This window comes from Pezoporus flaviventris, unplaced genomic scaffold, assembly GCF_033815535.1.
Source record: "Pezoporus flaviventris isolate CSIRO_AGI_PZ_B2104156 unplaced genomic scaffold, CSIRO_AGI_Pfla_v1 ptg000176l, whole genome shotgun sequence".
In the NCBI taxonomy this organism is placed as follows: Eukaryota; Metazoa; Chordata; class Aves; order Psittaciformes; family Psittacidae; genus Pezoporus; species Pezoporus flaviventris.
The window spans coordinates 1109968-1137889 of NW_026892724.1; the positions used below are offsets into that span (position 1 = coordinate 1109968).

The 27922-nt window shown below is 45.4% G+C and overlaps 1 protein-coding gene across 2 annotated transcripts; it reads left to right on the forward strand.

The window, feature by feature from the left end:
• The first annotated feature begins 54 nt into the window (after positions 1 to 54).
• On the forward strand, positions 55 to 27907 carry LOC133283482 (lysine-specific histone demethylase 1A). Of its 2 annotated transcripts, XM_061480283.1 has the most exons (20): positions 55 to 360; positions 2253 to 2418; positions 7243 to 7302; positions 10485 to 10618; positions 13019 to 13097; positions 14384 to 14476; positions 15142 to 15248; positions 17133 to 17214; positions 17791 to 17885; positions 19371 to 19513; positions 20201 to 20291; positions 21007 to 21141; positions 21903 to 21976; positions 22801 to 22912; positions 23314 to 23446; positions 24212 to 24399; positions 24581 to 24695; positions 26100 to 26227; positions 26875 to 27021; positions 27705 to 27907. In XM_061480283.1, exons 1-20 carry the CDS (start codon positions 76 to 78, stop codon positions 27888 to 27890), a joined length of 2553 nt encoding a protein of 850 aa, XP_061336267.1. In that variant the 5' UTR covers positions 55 to 75; the 3' UTR covers positions 27891 to 27907. The 2 variants fall into 2 exon arrangements, with proteins under 2 accessions (XP_061336267.1, XP_061336268.1); XM_061480284.1 differs by lacking the exon at positions 7243 to 7302.
• The last annotated feature ends 15 nt before the right edge of the window (positions 27908 to 27922 follow it).

Genomic DNA, 27922 nt, shown 5'->3' on the forward strand with positions numbered 1-27922 from the left:
TGACGTCAGTCGGCGGCGCGGCGCGGCCTCCTTCGCTCCGCGGCTCGGGCTCCTTTGTGCGGCGCGGCCGGGGCGATGCTGTCGGGGGGCAAGAAGGGCGCGGAGGCGGCGGCGGGCGGCGAGGGCGGGCCTGAGGCTCCGGTGCCTCCGCCCGCCGCCGCGGGGGCCCCGGGCTCCTCTGCCGAGAGCGGCGGCGCTGCGGAGCGCACGCCCCGCAAGAAGGAGCCGCCGCGGGCCTCGCCCCCGGGCGCTCTGTCCGAGCCGCCGGCAGCCGGGGCCGGCCCTGCGCCCGGCGCCGAGACCACGGGCACCGCCGAGACCCCCGAGGGCCGCAGGACCAGCCGGCGCAAGCGGGCCAAGGTGCGTGGGGGGTGCGGGGCTGCGTGCGGGCGCGTTGCGGCCCTTGGGCCCCCGCCGCCGCTCGGTGCCGCCCGGGCGTTAACTGAGGTTTACCGGTGCGCTCTAAAGGCTGCAGGCAGCCTGTGGTCATTGGTGCCTTTGTGTGTGCCTGGTGTGTAACAGCCGGGAGTTGCTCTGAACATGGAGAAATCGCCATTTCTTTTGTGGAAGTTTCATTGGAAAGCTCCCTGCAGGAGGCTTTGAGGCTCTGCTGTGCCCGTGCTGGGTGGGTTCGATGCGGAAGCTGAAAACACTCCTGGGAACTCTGTTGTGCTGTAGCCCCGGCACTGAATGGCTTCCTCTTCAGAGCTCCTACCCCATGTGATAGTTCGACCGGTCCTTCCTATGTAGGAGTTGCTGGGTAGGTCAGCCTGGTGCATCCTGGAACCTGCCAGAGGGGAGACTGAGATGAGCTCTTAGGCAGAAGCTCTTCCCTGTGAGGGTGCTGAGGCGCTGGCACAGGGTGCCCAGAGAAGCTGTGGCTGCCCCATCCCTGGTAGTGTTCAAGGCCAGGTTGGACACAGGGACTTGGAGCAAGCTGCTCTAGTGGAAGGGGTCCCTGCCCATGGCAGGGGTTGGAGCTGGAGGAGCTTCAAGGTCCCTTCCAACCCAGGCCATTCTGTGATCTCTAGATGCACCATACCTGGGTTTTACTTGCTTTACAGTTGTCTGTTTACAAGCAGGAATCAGTGCATGTCTGTGGGTTTGCTAAGGGTGGTAATCTCTTTTGGCAGAGCATCTCCCCATCGTCACTTCAGGGTAGCACAGGGTCACCTTACTGTGAATGTCTGTGGGGTGCCCTCAATTGAGGAGGGTGTCCAGGTTGAAAAAAAACCTAGGGAAAAGCTTGGAGTTTTCGTTGGACTCAGTTCTCTGCAAGTTGTGTGAGCTCAAGGAGGAGGGGAGGCTTCAGAGGGCCTTAGGGCAGAAGCAGTTTGTGTTGGGTTTAAATACCTGTGATAATGTACTTATGGTGCCGTGGGATCATTGAAACTTGCTTCAGAACCTGGGTTCACAAGGTCCTGGGGGTGCAGCTTTTGCTGGGCAGTGAGAAGTGAATGTGCTGGACAGGGAACGTCAGCATCTAAAAGGTGGCTCATGTTGGTGTGTTGGTGTTGGTGTTTTACTGAATTCAGGCTTTCCTGTACATGACTTCCCAGTGCTGTTGGGAATTGTGCCTGTTCTTGCCCTGTCTTAATGAACTTGGACTGTGGCAGACGTGTCGATCTCCTGAAGACACATGGAGAGTTGCTTTGGTCATCACAAGGTGACCTCTAGGATGCTGGAGGGTCACAGCTGCTTTCTCTTTCCCATGTCTGCATATTGAGAAGTGGTTTATTCCCTTTCCAACAGGTAGAAATACACAAAGTTTCTAACGTGGGGAAGAAAGCCTGGTTTCTGAACCAGTGTGAGATGCACCCAAGGAAATCCATGTGGGGTTTCCTCAGTGAATCTTGTGTACAGGTCTGGTCACCCATGTTTGACAGCTGAATTCAAGCTGGAATATATGGGTTGGACATAGAGATGATTTTGTTACCCCTGGGCTTGACAGGGAGGTGAAGAAGGGGGAGAAGGCCAGAGAGGTTGAATGATAATGTAACAAATACCAATAAACTGGGCTCCGTAGGAGCAGGAAGTTCCTACTATTGGACAGTTGGGTACCGAAGACTTTAGTGGAGGTAGAGCAGGGAGCTCACTAAGCTGTTGGAGATTTTATGACCCGGCAGCTGTAATAAGACAAGGTAAGTGAGGCCTTTTGAGCTATAGGCAGTTCTGTTGTTTGCAGTGTTCATTTTATCAGTGACACTTAGAGACATCTGCAGTGTGTTTATCCTCTGTTGTGGTTCTTACAGGTGGAGTATAGAGAGATGGATGAGAGTCTTGCAAACCTGTCAGAAGATGAGTATTACTCTGAGGAAGAGAGAAATGCTAAGGCTGAGAAGGAGAAGAAACTGCCGCCACCACCTCCACCAGCTCCTGCAGAAGAGGAGAATGAAAGCGAGCCGGAGGAGCCGTCTGGTGAGTAGAGAGACCTTCTCCTCCTCCTCTGACACTACTTACCTCTTCTATTGCCAGAAATTAAGTGGGGTCAGGTGCAGCATCATGAATCTTGAGTCCGGTTTTGGATGATTGTTGTACAGTGTTTTCTTTGGCCCAATATGGGAAGGAGGGGAAATCACAGAAGAGCAGCCTGGTAAAGATGAGAATATGCATGATTTAATTCCAGATCTAATAAGCCAAACTTCTCATGCTATATTCTCATTATCCTTATTGACTTGTCTTTGGAAGCTTATTGACCAGAACAGCCTCTTTGGCATTTAACTGTCACACCAGCTTGTGTACCAGCAGTCACTTATTCCTCTGAGAGGTTAGATTTACTGAGGGGATCGCTATGCAGGAGAACAGATTTAATCTACAGTGATTCCTGTGGCTTTAAAACTATGACTGATCTTAAGTTCTGGTTGGATCCTGTTTGCTTAAACTTCAGTGCTTTCCTTATTGCCTTTGACAGACTTGCCAAGCTTCACTTTTCATTGGAAAGGTTTTGGGTCAGTCTTGTTCAGGAAGCAGCTGCTTGTGAGATTTCATGGGGTTAGCAGTACCCTCTCCCTCTGTTGTGTTTCTGGCTACCACCAGTAGCTAGGTCTGGTGTTGATGTGTCACTCTGCTATGTACAAAATCACACTTTGGCAAAGTGTAGCTGTTGCAGAGACTCTCTGAGGTGATGTGTGCACAGCTGGTTTTAGACAGTAGCTGAAATCTAGTGGCTGAACTCATGATAGCTCATCACTGATGTGGGTAACTGTTAATGTTCAGTTCTGCTGCTTTTATTTGGCTTCTTTTGGCTGGCAGGCTTGAGAATGTAGACAATGTGACTGATGTCATTTTGGGGATACTTGCCTTCAGTGTCAGAATATGTATTAATAGCCACAGTGGTGTGCTGTCTCTTGGGATTTGCCCCTGTAATCTCTGTTCAGTTGTGGCTGTTGGCTTCTGGCTGGGTACTGGAATAGTGTAGCTCATCAGCTTGACTGAAATATTTGCAAGGATGGAAATCCTCCCTGCCCCCAGCTGAAGCTGATCTATCAGAAATGGAATTTTGATATGTGTAATTAAGCAAGTATCTTAAAGTTTTCAATTTAATTTAGTTCAGACTTTGGGTTTAATCCCTGAGACCTGATATTAACACATTTCTGGTGTTCTCAGATGTTTCGTGAGAGATCTCTCAGATACCTCTGCCATTTTGCACCTCTAGGAGTGATTACTGGAATCAGTTTGAGGTATAATCAGTGAAGTGTTTTATCCTGTGAAGGAAGAGTTGTGGAAAATAGGCAGTGATAGACACATGCTGTTCTATCCATACAACACTCTGTTAGGCAGTTATTCCACAAGCACTCGATTTAGTCATCTAAATACAATTTGAGAATGGGCTATATCCAGCTGCCTAGAAATAAGGAGATTTCAGGTCATTGTATCCTTTCTCCATTCCCAGAAATGCTGTGATATGCATGCAGCAGTGATGTAGGAAGATGACACATTTTCCCTTGTCATTCCATAGGTAGTCCTGCTGTATTTCTAAAGGCTTCTGAAACCCTGTACATTGATGGATCTCTCTGTCTTTGTTAATACAGGTGTCAGGAGCATCAGGTCATCTCTTGCTGGCTGTTAAAGTGCACTGAAACTTCTAATTCAAACAGCTGTCAGCAGGAAGGGGCATTGGAGTCTGCTGTGTATAGAAGCAGTGTTTATGATTGAGTTGTTTTTCTCTCTGTTGCTGCTTTGAAGCAAATAGAAACGTTCAATAAGAAGTATTGAATAGGATGATAATTCTAGAGCAGGATTGCATATTGAAAATACAACAAAATACAACAAGTTGGTTGTGTATTGCTGTTAATTTATTCTCATTGCAGACCTGAATAATTTCCTTGGTATGTTTAAAGCCTGTAAAAACATAGGTAGTGCAGTAGAGGTGTAAAGCTGTCATGTTATAGGTTATGACCTTCTGTGTTGAAAAGCCTCATTTGCAAACTTAACCATGTAATAGGGACAGTAGCTGGTGTTTCATTAGTCTGTCCTCACTGTCAGTTTACAGTAGAAGGAGGTTATTAAATATCCCACTTCAGGTGACAGCAAAATGCTGGTCGTATTTGGGGTGGGTTCCATTGATGTGTTCCGCAGTGGGAAATTCCAGATGTTTTGGCTGTGTGAATTGTTATAGTCTGGATTTGCAGGATCTGCTGCGTTTTATTGCGGAGCAGTTTGAAAAGGTGCAAGAGGATTTCATGATTAAGGCAATTTCCTTGAAGTATCTCTCCTTTTTTTTAATTGAGAAATATTTTCTGATGGCAAAAAGCTTCCAAACTCACTGTCAGTGCTGAGTGACATTTGTGGTGGTTGCCAATATCCCTTTGGAATAAGGAGCTTGCTGCTTTTGTTTTTCTCTTCTAAGGATCTTTCTTGTTTGTCCTTGCCAGATGGGATTTTCACTTTTCTGGCCTCCTGAAGATACTCTTTACCAGCTCCTTTTCTTCCTCTTGTCTGTGGGCATCTTGTGTTTCTAGCTGCTGTTTTCCAAGAGAGCGCAAGACTGATCATGATGCAGATGGATGTCAAGTGAACAGTCAGACTCGGTGCTGCTCTCTCTGTCTTTCATCTGACTTGTCTGTTTTCCTGATGAAATTCAGTGCACATTTGTAATCAAGGGCCACCAGTCTTGATTTTAAGACATTATGAGGTGGACTCTTTTGTTGCCCTTCTTCCTGCCTGCTCCTCAGCTGGTATTCTGTTGCCTTGAGACTTCCAACAGATTCTGCTCCTGCTCATGTTGTGTTGGGCTGCAGTAACTGGGTGTCAGCAGGGATCAGCAGTTCACTTGCTGCTCTGTTCCTTTGCAGCTGGAACCTGACTTTCTTAGGGGAAGGAGAGCAACCTGAACTAGAGACCTTGTTTCCATACTTCTGTACTTGGACTGGGTAGTGATCAGGATAGTGATAGTAATAGTGATGCTTTCTTCTTTGACATGCTTTAGCTGTTCCTAACAGAAGAGGGGGAAATGCTGATGTCTTCTTGTAAGTAACCTGGGAGCAATTTTGTCCCATCTCCTCATTGTCAGTACTAGTTCAGGGATAATGAATGCAAGAAGCTGATGTCAGCATCTTTTCAATTTCTCAACTTACAGAAGGCATGAATACAACTTTTCCTGCAGACGAATGGCCTGTGCTGGAGGTTAAATATGAATGTTTTTGTTGTGTTAGTCTTTCCCAGAACAGAAGCAGGTCTTGGAATGTTCCCAGCAAAATAAAGTACTTCCAGTGTAGATGAAGTGAGAATTTTTTTCTTCCTGTTCCAGATACATCAATTCATATAATCCTGAGTTTGGGACTTCTGAGGCCTCTGAAAATGCAGTTATGTGTCACGGTCTCTTGTGAGTTTCTGAACATGTTACAACATTGCAGATGTTAATCCAGGTTATCAATGCATGAAAACGTTTGGTTCACTTTCTGTGCCTTTGCTTTAGGGGTAAGATTTGTGATTCAGCTGAAATTCAGCTGCAATTGCAGTGCATCCCCTGAGAGCCTCAAATTGCAGTCTGGTGAAATTGGGCACCCAGTTTCAGCCTCTGAAGAGTAATCTTAGCAGTTGTGTGTTCAGCCTTAGGTTAGGCCGTACTCTTGCCTGTTTGGAGATGACACCTTGAGCAGTTCTGCTCTAGGAAGTGGCTGTTCCATTTGCCACCAGGACCTCAGCAGTTTGTTTCAGTGGGGGTTTGCTTGGTCTTGAGAAAGGACCCAGTTTGCTGCCTGTTGAAGCATTGGGTTGAAGGAGCCTTGGTACAGCAGCAGCCAAACAGTGCTGGGCTGTCCCTGTAGCCTTCCATGGCTTTCTGCTCTCTGGAGATGACAACAGTAGGCAAATACCTGACTGTGCAAGGATATTGTTTATGAGCTGAACTTGGAGCTAGCATCTCTTGTGACTGTGAGCAGTGTGTGAGGTGACCTGCATTACCTTTGTTCCTGCAGATCTCTCGGCTGTACTCCATCTCTGTTCCTTGTTGTGCTGTAGTCCTCTCAAGGCTGCTGTTTAGGACTTGCATGCAGGCTAAGGCAGTTTTGAGACTTCTCCAGATCTTTCAGATGAGTGCTTTGCCTTTCCTCATGTTTCCAGCCCTGGATACATTGGAAGACTGATGTCTTTCAGTGCTGGGTATTGGTCACATTGCATGGATTGACATGTACTTGGTTCAGAGGTGGTCTTTGTGTGTTAGAACATTGTTGGTGGATCAAGGGCACTGAAGCCAAAACAAGTGGTCTGAGCCTTTCAAACCCAGTGCTGTCATCAAGCTTCAGGGAAGGGTTTATGGCAGAATACTAAAAAGAGCAGGCACTTTTGAGAGCAAGAGGCTTTTTGGAATGGTTCAAACTATCCCCTTGCACATGGAGAGACTCAGGACAGCGAGGGCAAGGTTATCAAATTCCTATGGTGTGCGACCCATAGAATGTGATGGTACCCACCCACCAGCTCTTGGCAGTAAGAAATGTAAACTTATTAATCAAACCCTAGCCGTTCATGAAGTTGATCATAAGTATTTAGCCACTAGGAATGTTGTGTACTTCTTTATGTCCCATTAAGTCTGATGTAAAGCGTTCCAATACCATGGATAACACGTAGAAGACTGCAGAGATTGGTGCCCTGAACCTAGGTTCCAGCAGATGGGATTCTCAGGAAATGGGTTTAGCTGGTTGGTGGAATTTAATATCTACAACGCCAACTGCCGGGCCTTTATGTCCAGTATGGTTTAACTTATGGAGTAAGGTCCCTGAGTTCTCCTCTTTCCTTCCACAGGGCAAGCAGGAGGACTTCAAGACGACAATTCTGGAGGGTATGGAGACGGCCAAGCATCAGGTGAGGGTGGTGTTTGATGCTTGCCAATTGGTAGCAAGAGCCGCCAGGTTAGGGAGTGATGCTTGCAAGTGCGCACGGGTGCGGTCGTTGAGGACGTAGCCAGAGGTACAGGAGCTCTTTAACAAGTGAGGGGTATTTCCAGCTTCAGCTGAGGTCTGTACCAGCTGCAGGGAGGACACCAACCTCTGTTGAAAAGCCTCAGGCCGATCTCTCATCCCTCCGCTCCTCTCCTTGTTCAGAGGAGTCCAAACGTGCAGAAAGGTGTTTCTTACCTGGCCAGTTTCTGCCACCCTGAGTGACACCGAAAGGCCTGGGCTCCAGCACAGCAGAGCCTTTCCTCTGATCTGCTGAAGAAACCTGGCAGGGAGTGCCTTTCTGCTCCTTTGTTCTTGTGCTTTTCCCTTTTGAGAGGTTTGGGCTTGAGCCAGTGGTGAGCCCAGGAGATTTATCTGTCAGGGACAGGCGTAGTCTGCTGCTGGGTTGGGAATTCGCCGTTTGGCCTGAGCTCTGATGCTGGCAGCATGCACTTACTGCTCGATTCCCCCACAGTTGGTGTCTTTACTCCTGAGTACTTTGAGTGCAAGGGAAAATCTTCCCCTAGCTCTGCCACTTCTCTCACTTGAGGATTGAGGATTAGGGTTTGAAGCAAAGGAGCTGAAGGACCTTTAAGACAAAGGACCTGTACCTCCAGGTTGCTCTTTTTGAAGCAAATGTAACTTCAGGATACTCATCTGAGGGTGCATCCTTGCTGTTCTAAGTAAAGAAGTTATGGTTTGGATCTTACCACTTGCACGGGATTTCTGGCTGTTGCAGATTGTGGGGTTAAGGATGCGTTGCCTGCTTTGTTTTCAGGCAGGCACTGGCTGTTTGGAAATTGGGCATATTTTGCATTTGATTTATATGCTGAGGGTGTGCTGTAACAATTGTCTGATTGAGCAGCCAAGTGACTTCCCTTCAGAGGGTTTTAATCTGCACATGTTTCAGTAAGTCCATAAATGAGCAGCATCTCTCAAGATCCCTCATGTGGGGAAGAAGATAATCAAAACTTCAGCACGTTGGTGGCTGAGGCTGGATGTCAGGAAGTGGCAGTGTGTGCACAGCTGTGTGTCAAGAGATGAGCATCCAGGAATTCAGTCTAGGCTGACCTGTCTCTTCAGTCATGAAACAGTTGCCTGCCCCAGGGACAGTTCTGAACTGGTACTGGCTTCACTGTGTTGCTTTTGTGAAACACAAGCAGTAAGGATGTGGGATGGGGGGATTTAACCACTCTGAAATGGATTTCACTTGGAGTTGTGTAGTTGCAGAAGTAAATTCAGGGACGTGGAGGTTTTGGAAGATCTTCTGATGGCTGGGCCAAATGAAATGAAGTGTTTGCTGGGTTTGGGTGTTGCCATGGACATGTGGCCCTAAAAACCCCAAACCAGCAATCCCTTCCTCCTGCTTGGGGTTATTTCCAGGGCTGTTCCTCTGGCTTCTCAATTGGAAGAAATGGGTTACAGAGCTTTCCAAGAAACTAGTGAGATCCCTTGATGGACGTGTGCGAGTTTCCTGGTAGCTGACCACTGTGCCACGGGCGATGCTCTTTAGCAGATGGCAGGAGAAGCACATTCCTTGTATCCACCTGTAAGAGGGAGTCAGGTTTATCCCTGGAGAAGCTGGAATTCCAGCAGAGCTGCGGGTTTCTGCTCCATCACTGAATATTGGTGTCAGAAAGTGTTGTGGTGTGTTAACTTCTCCTGTTATTAATTCCATTTTACTTTCTTGCAGTGCTCTGTTGCCTCTGGTACTAATTTCCTCTTGTTGTAAAATCCCTGTGAATGATCATAGACCGTTTTCTTTCCCTTGAGCCATCATGCGGTTCGGTCTTATCTTTGCTTGTGAATGCACTGTGGGGTTTTAGCTTTACCACCATTTCCTTGCTTACATTTTTTCCTTCACCTTTGGGCTGTAAAAACCCTTGGAAGTTAAAGGTGTGTGTGCCTGCACCAGAACTGAAAGAAGAGAAGTTTTCTCCCCAGTACAGCCACACGTGTACCTCTGCACATGAACCTCAAACTTGCAAACAGTTGTCTTGGTTACTGTCATAAACTGCAAGCTTGTCTGGTCTCTGACATTGTTAGAATCTTTTGGAACAGTTCCAGTTTCAGTGGATGATCCTGATCTTACTGCATTACCTGTGTGGTTTTTCTCTTGAGATACTGGTTTATATCTTTCCAGGTTGAATGTCCTCTCCTCTGTCTGTCCCGATCTTAAGACACTTCCTAGGACATAAGAGTTTATCTTGTTCTTGCTGCATTTCCCATCTCAGTATTGCATTTGCCTCACTGCCTGCAGGGTTTTCTGCACTTGTGCTGTAACACTTCATGCAGCTGTGGTTTGGTTTGTTACTTTAGAGTGTATTTTATATACAGTATAACAGTGAAATGCGATGGAGAATGTAGGGCCCATAACTGTGTGATTACTTCATTGCCAGTGTTTGAATTGATAGCAGTGCAGGTACCTTTATGAATGAAGTCTTTCCACAGATAAAAAGTCTCCTGTATATATTCAACGTTGGTCTTTGACATGTGGAGCAGCACTGGGGGGGGGCACAGGAAAAGCATGAATGGGAGTGTTTGTCATTGCACTGCCGGTGGGGAATATGGCAAATGTGGACAAGGAGAGGTCAAGAAGGGATCCTCCAGGTTGAGCTCCGTGCAAATGAGACCCTTGAAAAGCACATGAGGGCTGTAGGCGTTGTGCTTGTGCCTCACAGATCTTTTGGCTTTGAGCAGGCTCCAGAATGTTTTTCATGTTTTGGTAGAAACTGGAAACCACGCAAATGAAGGACAGATTCTAAAGCGGTTTTATTGCTACTGTATTATAGATGTGTTGTATTTGATACATGTTTTATTGGTATGTGCCCGGCCCCCTTTGTTTCTCAGGGTGTTGGTTGGGGTTTTTGCTTGTTTGTGGTACAGTTTGTTCATTAACCCTGGCTGATGCCTGTAGTTCAAAGAACTGTTCACTTGGGAACCTGCTTGTCCTGCAGAAGTAAAGAGAAGGGCTAAATGAAAGCATGGCACGGAACTGGCCCCGTATCACCTCATGGCTGGATGCGCTGGCTAGGGAGGGTAGTGTAAAAGTGCTTACCTAGCAGATCCTTTTGCAGTGCCTGTAGACAACTTGTCTTTTTGTTGTAGGTGTGGAGGGTGCAGCTTTCCAGAGTAGACTTCCACATGACCGTATGACATCTCAAGAAGCTGCCTGCTTCCCTGATATAATCAGTGGGCCACAGCAGACCCAGAAGGTGTTTCTGTACATCAGGAACCGCACTGTAAGTTTATTGTGAAAGTATTGCTGACAGAAGGGTAGGACATTTGTGCACCTTGCAAGGGCTGTTTGGCAGTTACCATGTCTGAGAGGTGGGAGATTTCCTTGCGTTTGAGATGGTGGGGGTTCATTTCTGCAATTGCTTCATGCTCTGAGTGTCTAAGGAAGGAGTTACCAGTTCTTGATTGAGGCAGTGCTGTGAGGCAGCATAAAGAACCTTTAGTACCTTTACAGTGTCCAAAACATGGTCATAACAACCATCAAAATGACGTGATTCAGCTGCTACAGCTTTTTAAAAGGTGAGCAAACAGAAACCTGATGCAAATGTTCTATTGATTTCAGCTTAAAGAAGTGTCTGTAGAATACTTTATGGTAATAATCACATGCATTGTTGCTTAGAATAAATCGCACCTCTGAGCTTTTATTTTCTTACTTTGCTTAGCATTCAGTTGCTGTAGTGCTGAGCTATTAAGCCAGTCTTGTGGCTTATTCTCACAACAGAACAGTTACTTTACCAGCTTTGATTTCATGAAAGAACCTGTAACTTTGAAGAAAGGAAACTCTGCTTCTGACTGTTTGTAGCATTTCTGCCTAATTCAAAACTTCTCACAACGTAAAACACAGAAAGAAGGGGCAATAGTCAAATAATTCACAGGGGAGTTCATGCACTTGAGTTCAGGCCAGCACCTCAAGGCTAAACCTTAACAAAACTTAGTGTCATTGTGTTTTGCAGGTGATGTTTTTAAATTGTGACAATGCTTTTGGGTTCTTTAGCACAAAAATGGGGTTCAAAGCAAGAAATATTTTGAAAATTGCTTTGTTACCATAGTTAAGAGAGAAAACTCCTTGCATTCAGTTTTTGTCACAGACTCAAGATGATCAGGGGCATCACAGTGTATCGATCATGGTAGCACCCAGTGCTTAATAACTTAAAAGAGTTATGTGAAACTTCTGCATGGTGGACATCATCTTGCTAAGAATGTGACTTCTGCTATTCCTGTGAAATCCCCCTCAAAGTAACCTAAGTTGTAACTTTTGGGAAGTCACGAGATACATAAAACCAGACCAGAACGTGGTAATGGGGAGGAAAGCTTGGAAAACAGCATGCTCATATGTACAGTGAGTGAGTAATCCTTTTGCAAACACATCAGAAGCAGAGAAGCCTTCCACTGAAACTGATAAATGGCTGGGGTTTGCAGGGCTGTCCTGGAAGAGCTGCACTGCTGGTCTTTGGTCCTTATTCACTATGGAGGAACTTAGAGATGTTCCTAAGCAGGAATCCCTTTCCGAGGAAGACTTGTGAGAGGATCTCCTCCAGTCAGGATAGCAGAGGTTATAGGACAGCGGATGAAGCCAATGGTAATATAAACCCAGTGCTCAGCAGGGCTCTGGGAGAGCTGTGAACTGCAGTGTGCATCCTCTTACTTACAGCTGGCTCAGTGTCAAGGGATTTGAAAATATGGAAGAGGGCGTGAAGACAGAGTCCCTGGAGGTTAGAGGAGTTAGACTAGTCAGTCTGATATTCCAGTTTGCCTGGTAACAAATGGAATCAAGAATTGAATGAATCACCTGGTAAGTAAAGATGTAGTTTGGAAAGCTCACAGTAGCTTTTCTAAAGGGAAGTCATCCTTTACAATCCATCTGAGTTCTTCAGAGTGACCAAGGTGACCAAAGGAGATCCGCTTCATTTGATCTTCTGCATTAACCCCCCCACCCCAGAACACCCACCCAGCCAAGTGGGAGGGGGAGTACACCGCAGACATTAAAAGCTGTTGCTGAATTACTGCTGGTTAAAGCATAGCATGAACATTCACAAAGCAGAGTGGAGGCTGACTGATCTGTTGTGGCAGTGCAGGGCAGTTGTGGTTTGAAGCTTTTAAATGTTCTTCTAAGGCCTGCACTGTTCTGGGTATTGTAGAGGGGCTAACGGGGGGTGGAACCAGATCATCTTTAAGGTCCCTTCCAGCCCAAACCAGCCTGGGATTCTGTGGTAATTCGTATTTCACAGGCACCTCTTCCTGCTTGGTTTTGGAAGTGTAACTGTTCTCTACGTGTTCTTGAGTGTATGTGGGCAGCAGAGCCCATGGTAGTGCCTTGTATCAGTGAAGATGGAGCAGGTGATTCTGGCACTTCCATTTTGTAGCTTTTGTTCTGTGTGTGTGTGTGTGTGTTTTGTTGGACGTGTGATGAGGAGATTGCTGACTTGATGTGTTTCCACTTAGTTGAACTGGTGTAGGAAGTTCAAATGGACCCTATTGCACCTTAAAATACACCGGAAGGCAAAGTTCAGTGTGGCTTGGATAGCACTGCCAGAGTGTGACTTGTTAGAGGGTTTCATCTAACAACATTTGGGAGCACACAGAAAACACCTCTTTTGTAATACTTATTGTTTGTTTAAATACAGCTGCAGCTCTGGCTGGATAACCCAAAGATTCAGTTGACGTTTGAGGCAACTATCCAACAATTAGAAGCACCTTATAATAGTAAGTGGAGTCTTTTACTGCCAAAACCATCCTGTGTGTGTCATTGCTATTGGTTTTCAGTTTTGGTTGGCTAAAAGTTGCTTAAAACCAAGAGAGGGTTTCAGATGGGTCTTTTTGTTAGTGGAGCCCTGTGAGCAGTCATGGCAAGAATGGACCACTGCAGTATGCTCAGGTTTCAGGTTTGTTCAGGTTCATTTGTCTGGTAAAGAAATGCATCCTTAGCATACTTCGGAAAAGGCTGGTAACAAGGGGGGTTGGTACAGAAGTTCCATGAGAGTGAATTCCCATACAGCTTGTAAAGCTTGCTGCAGCTTCATGGTGCTTTACAGCTGTGAGATTTGCTTAATCACAAAGTTTCTGGGAGACATTAAGAAATTGCATAAAACTTGAATGGTCATGGTGAAAGAAGGTAGTAAAAGGGAGGGACTTTATACAAGAAAATGTAGTGATAGAACAAGGGGGAACGGTTTTAAACTGTCAAAGCAGAAGTTTAGGTTAGACATTAGGAAGCTCTTCCCTGTGAGGATGCTGAGGCGCTGGCACAGGGTGCCCAGAGAAGCTGTGGCTGCCCCATCCCTGGCAGTGTTCAAGGCCAGGTTGGACACAGGGGCTTGGAGCAAGCTGCTCCAGTGGAAGGGGTCCCTGTCCGTGGCAGGGGTTGAAGCTGGATGAGCTTTAAGGTCCCTTCCAACCCAAACCATTCTGTGTCTCTATGCAAAGAGCGAGGAGCGACTGCTTGCACATTGTAGGCCATTCTAACCTTCTCATAAAAGCTCCCAATAAACTGGAAAAGGTGAGGGGAGCCATAAGGAAGTAATTAAAGAAGAAAACAATGCTGAAATGAGTGCAGATACACGTCAAGTGCTGCAAAATAAGGAATTATTGTGTTTATAAAACCAAGCATGAGAGCTCAGTGCTCCAGTAATGGGTTGGTTTAACGGTGGTGAATCCCATTTTCTGCATAAAGCTCTCCAGATTTCTGCAGTCAGTTTCAGAAAAGGTGCTCTTCTGCACTAGAGAAATAGAAGCATTTCATGTCCTGTACATGTCCTGTGCAGCTTTTCAGGCAGGATTCAGAGCTACGGGACAGCATAAAACCAGCTTGTGGCTTCCAGAAAACCCCTCAGCCCTTCTCAAGAGGACGGATTCTTGGGGAGGGCAGCTGGGGAGCAGGAAGGGCTGTGTTCAGGGTGGTTTTGCTGGCTTGCTGCTGTGATCTGATTGCTTGTGAAGATGTTCTCAGTGCTAAACATGTGGAATGCTTGTGAAACATTCCCATTTTGCAGGTGATACGGTGCTCGTTCACAGAGTACACAGCTACCTGGAGCGGCACGGGCTCATCAACTTCGGGATCTACAAGAGAGTGAAGCCCCTTCCAAGTGAGAAACCTGAAAATGGTTTTGCTTCATTGTTCTGTGATTTTTCAAGCCAAACTTTTGAGGCTTTTTCTTCTTTTGGGATAGTCATGCTGAGGAAATAAAAAATGCTGGCAGTGCATTTGGCACTAGGGGTTCATGGGGTTTATTTGGACCTGGAGGAGCTGTTAATTCAAGTAAATCACTTTGAGAAGGAAAACACTTGCAAATCTTTGGTAGGTAATTCAGGGGCTGTCACTGTTGAATGAGTTCTCTTTGTTCCTCATTTGAGGAACAGAAGACACAAACACAATCCTGTACTTGCATCCCCTCTATGAAATAGAAGATGCAATAATTAATAAGAATTAGTTTCTTCTTCAAACATTCATTCTTCAGCAGTACTTTTCCTCCTGTTTTCTTCCTTGCCACACATGCTCTACTGGTGTATTTTCTTGTGCCTGTCTCACCAAGGAGGACTGTGAAGTGTTTTACTGTTACCATGTTATGCACAAAATTACTTCCATTTTCTTTTTTGTGGCTGTTTGTTTTGTTAAAGAGTTTGTCAGAACTGATGAGAGGGAAGCTGCTTTTTGTTCTTGGTGTCTCTTAAATGCAACTTTAATGTAGCTGCTTGCAATGTTGTAATAAAGCACATGCAGAGCCTGTAGCTTACTTTCCCCTCTCCTTAGCCAAGAAGACTGGAAAGGTGATCATCATCGGATCTGGAGTCTCTGGGTTGGCAGCAGCTCGCCAGTTGCAGAGTTTTGGAATGGATGTCACAGTTCTGGAAGCCAGGGTAGGAATTTCTGTGCTCTTTCACTTCTGTACAGAAGCTTAACCAGAAACCACATTCAGGCCTAGTCCCTGAGGCCAAGTGGCCCAGCAGCATGCCCAAGATGAGCAAGCTTGTGTGTAGTTACAGGCAGCTAGGTGTATTGCTGAGTGCTAAACGTGTCTCATGAGGAAACAGTCCTCTCTGTCCTCACTGGGAGCTGGCAAATACTGTCTCAGGGTTGGACTTGTCAGGTGCTTGTGTCATCAGCTTATACCTGCAACAAGTTGGAATCTTCTTTCATGATTAAGAGAAGAATGCAAGTCTGTGCTTGATGAAGTTGCCCATTAAATAGAATCATTGTTTGGGATTCCCATACAGTGTCAGGCAGGATATTGTTTTGTACCTTTCAAATCTACATTAATTCCTTATTTATTACTGTGTGCTTACAGAGGCTTTAAGTTTTATATAGAGCTACATTTTGTGATTGTGAAAAATTGGAATTTATCAGCTGTTTTACTTCCTGACTTCATTTTTTGTTATTCATTTACTTCTGATACTTTCCTAGCACAGCGTGAAATAATCTGCTTAGGTTAGAGTAATGTTTCAGCCTCTTAAGATTGCTAGGGGAGATGGGGAGCTGCTGCTCTGTGCTTCCCAGATCCCATAGCACTAGAACAAAAGAGAGTGCAACATTGACTGCTTGTCTCTTGCTACCTGAACGTACTGTTGTTTTTTTTGTTTGGTGCTTTGATTTTGGTGTCTTGGGAGTTTTTGGAAGCTGGAGAAGATCTGTGCTGTAACCTGGGCTTTGTTCTGTGCATATAACCAGTCTGTAGGTCTGGCAAGAGGCTATGTTAAAATCATGTGCAGTATTTTTCAGTCATTTTTCTGTGGACTGCTGCATCTCCTAAGTAGTCAGTGTCTCACCACCCTCACAGGGAAGAGCTTCTACCTAAGATCTCATCTCAGTCTCCCCTCTGGCAGGTTAAAGCCATTCTTCCTTGTTCAGAGCCCCTCTCCAGGTCTCCTGGAGCCCCTTTAGGTGCTGGGAGCTGCTCTAAGGTCTCCCCTTAAGGACTCAGCCCTTGCAGCATCTCCATGGCCTCCTCTGGCCTCGCTCCAACAGCTCTACATCCCTCTTGTGCTGGTGCCCCAGAGCCAGATCAGGACTGCAGGGGGGGCTCTCCCCAGAGCACAGCAGAGGGGCAGGATCCCCTCCCTGAGCTGCTGCTCACGCTCTGGGGGTGCAGCCCAGCACATGGTGGGGTTCTGTGCTCAAGCACACACTGAATCCAGGTCATGGGGAGCTTCTCATCAACCAGCACCCCCAAGTGCTCCTTATTCAGTTTAAAGTGGTGGGAAGTCATTTGTATGTGTCAAGAATCCAGAACTTCTTCCTGCTCCTGAACTGGGCTGCTTATTCCTGGTTATCTTGACTGGTAGCTGGCTCTTCTGTGGAGAACAGGTAGGAGTAATTGCCTGATGGGTTTTCTTACCCTAAAATTTAGTTTCCATCAGCACAGTTGAATAATTTCCTATAGAGCTGTTGGATTTGGGTAGGAAGTTGGAGGAGGAAATCCAATATGTAACTTCATCTATTTGTGGATGGTGAAGGGCTGGCTGTAGAATCCCAGAGGTTCCCACTGTAGGTGTTGCTAAATCTGGCCAAATCTATTTCTATTTCCTTTTTTCTTTCTTTGTTAATGCAACTCAAACCTTTTATTCCATAACTTGGATGAATTAAGACCAAGTGTTCATTTGCAGAGGTTCTTGGCAAAGCATATTTTATTTATTGACCCTTTGGGTGAGAGAACCCTTGCTCCATGCTATGGAGAAGTACCAGCAATTATATTTGAGATGTGTTGCTGAATGTTACTGGGGTTTAATCTCTTGTGCTTTTGAAAGGACCGAGTAGGAGGAAGAGTTGCGACCTTCCGCAAAGGGAACTATGTTGCTGACCTCGGAGCAATGGTGGTGACAGGACTTGGTGAGTGGGAAGGCAAATGGTGGGAGAAGATGTTACAACTGTGAAACCTTTTGCTGTTTCCTTTCGTGGCCAAAAGAATTGGGTGGGTTCAACTATGAAAAGTAGCTATTTCTGTTCAGCCTCTTTGGCAGTTGGCATTTCTCATCGGTGAATGTTCAGACCAGATGGCAGCCCTCACTGAGAACTGGGATTTGTGTTGGTGCCGTAGCTGTCATTGGTCACTGAAGTCACAGAGGTGCTTGTCATGTCATCAGACTGTTGCAGATCCATTCTTTTACAGTTTGTTTGTGCTTAGTGGAATTCTTTGCTCTTTCTTTGGCATGACGTCCTTCTGTGTGTCTGTTCCTTTGCCCACTGTGGTGGTGTCTATACCTGGCTTCACTGCACTTGCTGAGCAGCTCTTTCTAAAGCTGCTTTACCCAGCTGCCAATGGCCTCTGACTGAATTTCTTGGTAACTCTCATAGTCGTTCCCTTGGATCTTCCAAAGTATGAGCTGAGATTGAGCATGGATTTCTTATTTCATTGCAGACAAACTTTGCAGGAGTACTCTGTTAACTCTACACAATGTTTTCCAGGAGGAAATCCCATGGCTGTGGTCAGCAAACAAGTGAATATGGAATTGGCTAAGATCAAACAAAAATGCCCACTTTATGAAGCAAATGGACAAGCTGTAAGTCTGATGCTGTTTTCATTAACCTTTAAGAACAGAAATAGTATCTCAAGTGTGTTTGTTAGCAGGGTGTTGGCCTAGCAGGAGATGGCTTCCAGGAAGAGGGGGAGGGAGTAATGAAAATGTGTGTCCCTCTTTAGGCAGTGTGGGAATATTCCAGTGTATCTGCACCTACTCTAAAACCAGTTCTTTCCAGTGAGTTTTTGACTTTGCATTTCAGACGTTTTGTGGAATCTGAGTCCCTGTTTGTTCTTTGTAAATTCATGACTCTTCTTCCTCAGACAGTTGTCTTGCTGCACTCCAAAACGATTGTCTGCTGTGCTGGCACTCCAGCTTCTCTTGGTGTTGCTGCTCCTTTTCCCTGAAATAGGCTTGTTCTGGCTGTTCTGCTTCTGGTTTGTGTTTTAAAACCTGATTAACCAGTGTCATCTGGTTGAATGCATGCGACGCTTCAGCACTAATGCTCTATAGAGTTGGGATTCCCAAACCTAAATAGCCTCTGTAGCATCAAGGAGTGCTGTTAGAGATAGCAGTGGTATGTTCTAGTTTAGTGCTGAATCTCACACGTGTATTGACTGGAAGCTTTCCCACCTCCTGAATCTTAAATCATGGTACTAAGGGTAACTTCTTTCAGAAGACAGATGAGGATACTTGGCTTCTTGCTAGAGGCCTGAGAAAGTGATCCTTGGCCCAAATCTGGTGTGATCTATCACCTGCATCTTTTCCTGCTGCATCTGAGTGAATAGGGTGAATATAATGAATTCAGGGAAAGCCACCAAGGCACAGTAGACAGTTCTAACAGTCAGTCTGCTCTTGTGTTGGGAAGCTGCTTCCATCATCCTAGGAAAGCTGGATTGGTAGTTCTTAGTCATGCTGCCCAATCCAAAAGATCAGTTACTTCACTGAGCTCTGCCAGGCCTTCTAAAGCCTTGTGATTGTATAGAGCTGTCCTACCATCAGAGCAGTCTTCAGGCCCATGGTTAAGTTTCTGGAGCTTTGATGGACACACATTCCAGTAAGGAAATCTTTTGTGTGCCCCTGAGTTTGTGGTTGTTTGATTTACCAGCTCTTATTGTAGCTCTTTGGCCAGACATCCTGGCAAAGTGACTTTGTGTTGAGCAGCCCTTGGTGTTTGACCGTTTGAGAGAGCAGAGAGTATTACATTTCTCAGCTATGTTTCTGTTGTGCTCTTGAAGCATCACTCTCGTTCAGGGCAGGTGGCACCTTTGCTTTGAGTACTGCTCTAAGGATTTACCTGTACCCTGGCTTTTGCATTCCTCTGATTTGGGAAGTGGTGGTGTTTTGAGTTTGTGAATTTACACTGCAGTAGAGAAGGTAACCCGTGTCCCTGCTCTGGGGGCCTTTCAAGTTTTCTCTGTACTTCTCAACTGTCTCGTCTCTGAGGCTCTGAGCTTTCAGGATCTCTATTTTTCCTTTTTATATTAATTTCTTATTCAGAAGAAGGTCTGTTCTTTTGACTCCTAGGTTCCAAAAGAGAAAGATGAAATGGTGGAGCAAGAATTTAATCGTCTGCTGGAAGCCACATCCTACCTCAGTCATCAGCTGGATTTTAACGTTCTCAATAATAAGCCTGTCTCCCTAGGTCAGGCTCTGGAGGTTGTCATACAGTGAGTGACTTCCCTCTTCATGGCAGGCTTTCCTATTCTGTGGAGGATGTTCCTAAAGATACCTGAGACTTGTGATGCTCCTAGGATAAGCATTGCCCGCTTCTACAGCCGTTTGGTCTTTGCTGGGTTTTTGTGTGTGTGTTGTGTGGGGTGTTCATTGAAACAAGATAACATTGAAAGAAGATGGCTAAAGGAGCAAACATCTTTCCTTGAAAGCTTCTGAAAATCATTACAGTAACCGATAGATCATGGAATCATGGAATCAGAGAATGGTCTGGGTTGGAAAGGACCTGACGATCATCTGGTTCTAACCCCCCTGCCATGGGCAGGGACACCACACACTAAACCATGTCACCCAAGACTCCATCCAACCTGGCCTTTAACACTGCCAGATCATTGATGTAGTCTGAATTGGAGTGCAGACAGCCCACTTCTGCTACTTGAAAGCTAATAGTATTTTAATTTGCCTTTTAATAATAGTAGGTGACTCCAGACTCATGTTTTAGCTACTCAGGTAGCTCTTATTTACAGAAATGTCTATTAATTTTCTAATCACCATAGGAGTATTTACTAAAATATCCCATGATGAGCTTTTACTACATTACAGTAATTAGGTTGTGATAATGAGTTTTCTCGGTACTGCAAGGATTTTATGCTGAACTGACTCTCACTTCTCACCTTTTCCAGGTTGCAGGAGAAGCATGTGAAGGATGAGCAGATTGAACACTGGAAAAAAATAGTGAAAACACAGGAGGAATTGAAAGACCTTCTTAACAAGGTTAGGTGGTGACATTTAGAGCAAGAGGAGAGCATTGTGTTCCTCAGAAAGTGGCAAAATGGACAAAAAGTTCCATGGAAAACATCAGAAGGTTGCCACGGATGCTGGTCTTAAACATCTTTTCGTTTAAGCCTTGCCTAGAAGCACTGTTCTGACAAAGGACTCTATTTTTGAGGAGGAGCACATAAGCGATTAGGCAGGAGACTGTAAAACATGAAATATGGGAAAAGAAAGGGAGAAGTTGGACATAAGCAGAGCTGTGCAATAGCTTCCTGTAGAGATGTTGATAATGACTGAGTCTTTTGGGGGAGTATTTTAAAATGTAAACTTTCTTTAGCACAGATCTGATTTGTAGTGCAGAAACAGTGGTTTAGGTCTATCTACAGTGGTTTTGGTTGTGGTAGATGGCATCTTCACTGTTCCAAGGAAGTTTCTCAAATTAAACATGTCTGAGGTCAGCTCTCATATCTTAAGCTGTTTACAACATACTTTGTAAGAAACCAGTGATGTTGGGTTTCAGCTGTGTTGTTTTGGGGTTGGTGCTCTTTATTACAGGTTCCTGTCTGTAGAATTGCATTTAAGTAACAACTGGTAAAACCACAACATCTCTTTGGTATAATGACATAGCTTGAGATGAATATCCATTTTACAGTCACTTGCACCAAATCTACTTTTTTCTTTTTCTTCCTCCCTCTTCCTGCTCCACCTGAAAAAGATGGTGAATTTAAAAGAGAAGATTAAAGAACTTCATCAGCAGTATAAGGAAGCATCAGAAGTGAAGCCACCTCGAGATATTACAGCAGAGTTCCTTGTGAAAAGCAAACACAGAGATCTGACTGCCCTTTGCAAGGTAAGGGGTGATGTACATAGAGCACTTAAGTTGGTGGTTTCTGAGGGCTTCAGCAGCCAGATAAAATTAGCCAGTATAAATGTTACCACATTTCTCACTCCAGCACACTCAAGAGAATGTGATTGATGGTAACTCTGGGTTATAATACTGATAACTGCATTAAGTACCTTTAGGTACCTGAGGTTCATATTAATGTGTTGAAGGCTCACTTTTAGGGAACAGTCTGTGCTGGCTCATGTCAGGCAGCATTTAATTCTTTGAAGGCTAAATTTTAGGTCAGACCTGGTCTTTAGTACTGCTGGGTCTCACAATGGAAATAAAAACTGAATCTGAAGAGAGAAGTCCTTTCTCTAAGAAAAAGGTGGTTTCCTGAATAAAAGACTTTTCTGTCCAAAGATTACAATTTAAAGGCTCTATCTCGACAAGCAGAGTTATTCTCTCGCTCTGTGTATACCTGGGTGTAGAAATATGCCTTAAAAATTAACCCTTAAAACCTGTTCTTTCTGTGATAGTGAAAGACACCTTGCTAACCCGAGTCAGGTAGAACCAAGGATCATTTTTCACCTGCTTGTTCAACAGATGGTAGGGCAAAATATGCTGGATTAAATGTTAAAGAAAATAAAGAACTTGATTTTGATTCTGCTAAAACCATTAATCTTCCACTGATTTCTCTTGAGATTTGCTCTAGTCTGATGCTACATGAGATCTTTAAGGCCTTTTACATGGAAACTGATTTTGATGTTATCTTTTAATCTTATTAGGAGTATGATGAATTGGCAGAAACACAAGGAAAGCTGGAGGAGAAGTTACAAGAACTTGAAGCCAATCCTCCAAGGTAAAGATACAAACTGTAAAAAATACTTGGGAAAGCAGATTTTTTTACTGCTTTTCTGTAGAAACTGCTGAGTTTCAGAAATGCAATGGTTTGCTTTCTTTTGATTAGGGTAACTCAGTGGGTTAGGAAGGTACAAACATGAAGTTTGAGCTCCTGCAGCTTTAGAACTCCTTTTCCTTGTTTTTGAGGTGACTTGGATAAAAAGGTTGCATTTCAGTAAAATCCTGACTGTAACCAGTGGCCTGATGGTGGAAGCCTTTGAGATTTGAAATCCCTGTCAATAATGGTAGCATGCCAATCCTGCCTGTATTGGCAGAATATTATTGTTTTGTGCTCTGTGTGACTACAGTCGGGTTTTAGTCATTGTCTTATATATGGTACTTAAGCCATTATTTATAGAGTCATAGAATGGTTTGGGTTAGAAAGGAGCTTAAGATCATCCGGTTCCACATCCTTGCCACAGGCAGGGACCCCTTCCACTAGAGCAGCTTGCTCCAAGCCCCTGTGTCCAACCTGGCCTTGAACACTGCCAGGGATGGGGCAGCCACAGCTTCTCTGGGCACCCTGTGCCAGCGCCTCAGCACCCTCACAGGGAAGAGCTTCCTTGTATCAAACCTGAACTCCTCCTGTTTAAGTTTAAACCCATCACCCCTTGTCTTTTTTTTAGTTCTAAAGTTAAGTTTCTGGCTTCACTGAAAATACTTTACAAGAGCTCTGCTTTGAAGTGTGACTGCTGGGTTCGATGTTCAGCTTTCAGGAAGGAGGCTCGCACGTTTGAAACAGCAGACTGAATGTCTTTGTGTTGTGTTTGGGTTTTCTCCTAGTGATGTTTACCTGTCATCAAGGGACAGGCAAATACTCGACTGGCACTTTGCAAACCTAGAATTTGCCAATGCCACACCCCTGTCTACGCTTTCACTGAAGCACTGGGACCAGGTAACTAGTTCATGTATTCGTTCACCAGTGCACTAAGAACTTAAACCGTGTTTATTTCGTTCTCATGGAAGCTGCTCAATGTTAACAGTTTCTAAACCCTTCGGTGCTCTCTGCTTTTATGCAGATCCTGAGCTCTTACACGATGATCATTTGCTGATGAAATTCCAGGCAGCTTTTTGTGAGTGCCAGAAAAGCCTCCCTCCAATGACACTGACTACTGGAAGTTCCCATACTTATTTCTTGACTAATAAACAGAATTTCAAATCTGTTCAACTCACTTTTTTGGGGGGGAGGGGGAGTTTTGGAAAAAAAAAAGCCTTTATGTAGATTTGCTGCTTATTTTCTATTGAATTAATGTGATTTTGTTATAAATCGAGGCTTTCTATACATTGCTGTTTTAGGATGATGACTTTGAGTTCACAGGCAGTCACTTGACTGTGAGGAATGGCTATTCCTGTGTGCCTGTAGCCTTAGCAGAAGGCTTGGATATTAAATTGAACACAGCAGTGCGCCAGGTTCGCTACACAGCATCAGGTAAAGCAAACCCCTCCTCTGGAAAACTGCTCCGAGGGGCTGGGATCACTGAAATGAGATTTCAGTGATTCCAGAAGCAGATGTGAAAACTGATCTCTTACAGACCCTCCCATTATATATTTTGGGTTGGATAAATCACATTGGTCATCATAATGAATGATGAGGAAGCTCTTAGAGAGGTACTGATCTTCAGTGGGTTTTGCTCATTTCTGTGGCTGGTTCAGCATGGTGCTTTTCAGTTACATTTGCTGATTCATGTTCATGCTCCCATTTCTTTATTCAGTGGTTGAAGTGTTTGGAGTAAGAGGTCTTGGACTGCTTTAAGACTTGGTGCCCCAGGATCTGGTATTAGAAGTATAAATGAATGTCACACAAATTCAAGCAACTAGAAGGGCTGTATCTTTTCCATGTTCTTCTGAACACTGGGCTTGGGAAACTCTCAACTGGGAGAGCAACTCAATGAGAGGCTCACTGCCTGCTTGCTATTTGTTTATGCATATATTTAACTATATTTAACTGGCCTAGATGAACCTTTAGGCTTGTCCCAGTATGGCCATTTTCAGATGCTGTGTAAATTGCACTTTCTGGAAGTGAGCTTTGTGGTCCTTAACGTTCAGTAAAAGTAAAGTAATTGTTAGTGTAAAGCTCTCTCCATAAATGAAATGTTTTCTGATGTGGATATGTCTTTATGGAGTTTCTCTAGTTTTTAATGCAATGCTCTTGCCTGCTGGCCCATGGAATGATTGTTTTCTCTCCCCTTTCCAGGTTGTGAAGTGATAGCTGTAAATACCCGATCTACGAGCCAGACTTTCATTTACAAATGTGATGCTGTGCTGTGCACTCTTCCCTTGGGAGTATTGAAGCAGCAGCCTCCAGCAGTACAGTTTGTGCCACCTCTTCCTGAGTGGAAAACTTCGGCAGTTCAGCGTATGGGGTTCGGCAACCTCAACAAGGTGACTTGGTCATTGAGGGAGCTGCAGCAGGGCAGGGGATGCTCAGGAGGAGGCTGGCTCAGTCTGTGTGCTGTAGCTCTTGCTAACCAGCAAATCTGTAGCCTGCAAGAGCACGCTGACCTATGGAAGGCAGTATTTTTTCTGTGCACTCCTCCTAATTCCTGATTCTTTTTGTTTCTAGGTCGTGTTGTGCTTTGATCGCGTCTTCTGGGATCCAAGCGTCAATCTGTTTGGTCATGTTGGTAGCACTACTGCAAGCAGAGGAGAACTTTTCCTGTTTTGGAACCTGTACAAAGGTAGCTGCGGTGCATCTCTACTCTTGCCAGTGTCTTATTTGTGAGTTTCAGGTCTAGAAAAGAGCACTTTTTAAAATGCTGTTGGTGTTCACGTATGGATGTGATAAGAAAATCGTATTTGTAGGAAGACAAGTGGAAGTATTGAGCATGCAGGTTTCAGTGGGGCAGACTAGAGGCTTTGCTATGGCTCTGTTCCTCTTGCTGGGCGTTACCGTTCCAGCTTGATGAGCTGCAGGGCCATCCATATGGTTGAGATGCAGTGGAAATGCAAGCTGTGGTGTCTCCAGTGGATGAGCTTGTTTCCTGTTTGAGCAGCAAAGGAGCTTTGACTGGACTGTGAGCTTCAGACTGACACATAACTTTAGAACTCCTTTCTATTAAATGCTTAAGCAGGCAAAAGGTGTTGCCCTGCCTGTTTCTGCAGCTGGACTTTGCCATTAGTGGTTTTGTTTTCCCTGCAGCCGGTGTCTGCCACCAGAAGTTGTCAGAAGATGCTTTCAGTAAGCACGCTGGTTTTGTCGATTGCCATGGAGCGTACTAAGAGCAAAGCTGTGTGTACAGTGAGCACTTTAAATGGGTTCTTTTTTTTGGGAGATGACTGTTTCAAGTACCAAAGGGCAGAGCAGGTTTTTCTTTTAACTGGGGAAAATGGCTGTGCAAAGAAGGTGCCCTTGTAGGGTATTTGTTAAAATACCTGTAATTCAGGGTAATTGTTAGAACGTTTGGTAAGACTTGACTGGAGAAATACATGTCGTGAGCCTTGGATAAGAGGGCTGTTTGGGTGTCTGCTTTTGTGGCTTTAAGATGTCTCTATTACATACTTAACACGTAGTAGTGGGGTTTTGGTTTATATAGAAAGACCATCTCTCACACAAAGGTTCTGCTGCTAGATTCATCTTCTGTATTTCCTTAGCCGTAGCATTTTGGGCAGAAGCTGTTTAAACTGAACAGATTGAACAACCCAGAAAACAAATCCAGAAGGAAAAACCCTAGAACTATCACAGCACATCCTGTATTAGCTCTGGGGCAGTTCTTTGAAGGTCTTCTGTTGGCAGAGAACTGGTCTCTGAGAAGTATTTAACAATGGGTGGGTGAATGAAGTGGAACTCAGATGAGCAGACTGCATGTGCTTGTATGGCTGTGGGTGACCTGTTGTAGTGCAGACAGGAATCCTCCCAGTGGTTTCAGTCTGTTTGAGGTAATGACTGCTGAGACCCTGTAGCTTCAGGAGCACTGCATGTCCTGGGGCAGCTGGCCTGTGCTCCAGGTGCCTCTTGCTCCACTGTGCTGTTGGGTTATTGAAGTCTCTTTCAGGCCGAGGCCTGTTCAAGTCCAACTTGTCAGATTAAGACGATTGATGGCAGTGATTCACTTGTGTTTTCTCTCTCCTTCCCCACACCCCAGCACCGATTCTGTTGGCCTTGGTAGCAGGAGAAGCAGCAGGAATCATGGAAAACATCAGCGATGATGTCATTGTTGGACGGTGCCTTGCCATCCTCAAAGGCATCTTTGGGAGCAGCGCTGTGCCTCAGGTCAGTACAGACAACATCTTAGGTACCTCCTCCACGGTTTAGAGTGTGCTGTGTTCTATAGGTAGTGCCCTGTGTGTGTTCAGGGGTTTGTGAGAAGGGGTTGTTTGTAGGTTTGGGGTTGTTTGGGGGGTGTTGTTTGGGGCTGTTTTGTCTGGGTTGTGGGTTGGGTTGAGTTGGGTTGGGGTTTTTTTGACTCCAGCTTTTCCAGACTATCAAATACTTCCATTCATTTTTCTCCCTTTTGCATTCCTGGGGTTACAGCTGAGCTGTCCATGGCTGGTGACAGCACTGCTTGGGTACTCCCTGCCATGGTCTGCACCTTCTCTAAAGTACAGTGAAGCTCTTGACCAGTGAACTGCACAAGAAACTGGTCTGGCTGGAAAGGAACTAAAAGGGGGAGGAAGGGAGTAAGCAGCAGCTGTGTGCAGGAGGTTCTCATGACATAATGCAAGGAGTTGAGGTGTTGACAGCAAAGACAAGTTCTTTACCTTAGTGTGTATGTTCTCATGGAATAGAAACTTGGAGCCACCATTAATGTTAGCCTGAGGGCTTGGTGTCCTTTATTCTTGCAGTCTGTGTGGTTTGTGTTTTGCAAGATCCTTAGGCCTTGCCCTGTGACAGCAACTGAGGTTTCTGTCTTGTCTCAGCCTAAGGAAACGGTGGTGTCCCGCTGGCGCGCTGACCCGTGGGCCCGGGGCTCCTACTCCTATGTCGCAGCCGGCTCCTCTGGCAATGACTATGATTTGATGGCTCAGCCGATTACTCCAGGACCAGCCATTCCGGGTGCTCCGCAGGTGAGAGACGTCTCTGTTCTCCTCAGTAAGACCTCAACCAGGGGGATTTTTCCAAGTGATTCACACCCCTCTCGAGGCACAGGTTTAGGTTACCTGCGCCTTTTGATGATGATTAGAACCTGTACAATGATTCCGTTTTCCACCCGTGATTTCTGCCTGCCCAGGTTTGGTGTAATTTCTTTACTGGAAAAAGGATTGTTTTGCTCCAAGTCAATTTGGCAATATCTGAACAGAGTATTACAATGCCATGCATTTACTGTGTTCATACGCCGTGTTTAAGTTGTCCCATGCCCATATTTAAGTGAGTTGTAGTGATTTGAAAGCGTGAAGGCCCGAGTGAGAAGAACAGGAACCAAAAGGTGTCTCCCAGAGTGGGAGTGAACCCAACGAGGCATTAAGTCATGTCCAGTTCACTTTGAAAGGATGAGGTTTTGAGAGCAGTAGCCATTCTGATAGCAGCAGCAGAGTGCAGCTCTGGCTTTATTTAGGGTCTTTTCTAGTGCCGTAAGTCACTAATAAATGTAGCTGTGGATAAAATTACTCTCTGCAGCCTGTAATAGGTGAAGTTTTTCTCCTTTATTTTATCTAGAGGACTTCTAACGTTTTCTTCAGGTGTGTTTGCTGCAGGCTCTGGGGGAGCATGAGCAGGCCTTAACAGCGGTGTTTGTTCTCTGCTTCCCCAGCCGATTCCTCGCCTGTTTTTTGCGGGGGAGCACACAATTCGCAACTACCCCGCCACCGTTCACGGGGCTCTGCTGAGCGGGCTGAGGGAAGCCGGCCGCATCGCAGACCAGTTTCTTGGGGCCATGTACACTTTGCCTCGCCAGCCTACGCCGGGCGTCCCCCCCCAGCAAGCTGCCGGCATGTAAGGGAAGTGGAAGGTGTCGGAAGAGGAGGGACA

What these genes read in the sequence shown, in the direction of transcription:
- LOC133283482 (XM_061480283.1), top strand. Translation starts at nt 76, where the DNA reads ATGCTGTCGGGGGGCAAGAAGGGCGCGGAGGCGGCGGCGGGCGGCGAG. An exon ending in ATCTGACTGCCCTTTGCAAG is followed by an intron (nt 21,142 to 21,902) that starts GTAAGGGGTGAT and finishes TAATCTTATTAG; the next exon opens with GAGTATGATGAATTGGCAGA. An exon ending in GTTTTGGAACCTGTACAAAG is followed by an intron (nt 24,696 to 26,099) that starts GTAGCTGCGGTG and finishes CCCACACCCCAG; the next exon opens with CACCGATTCTGTTGGCCTTG.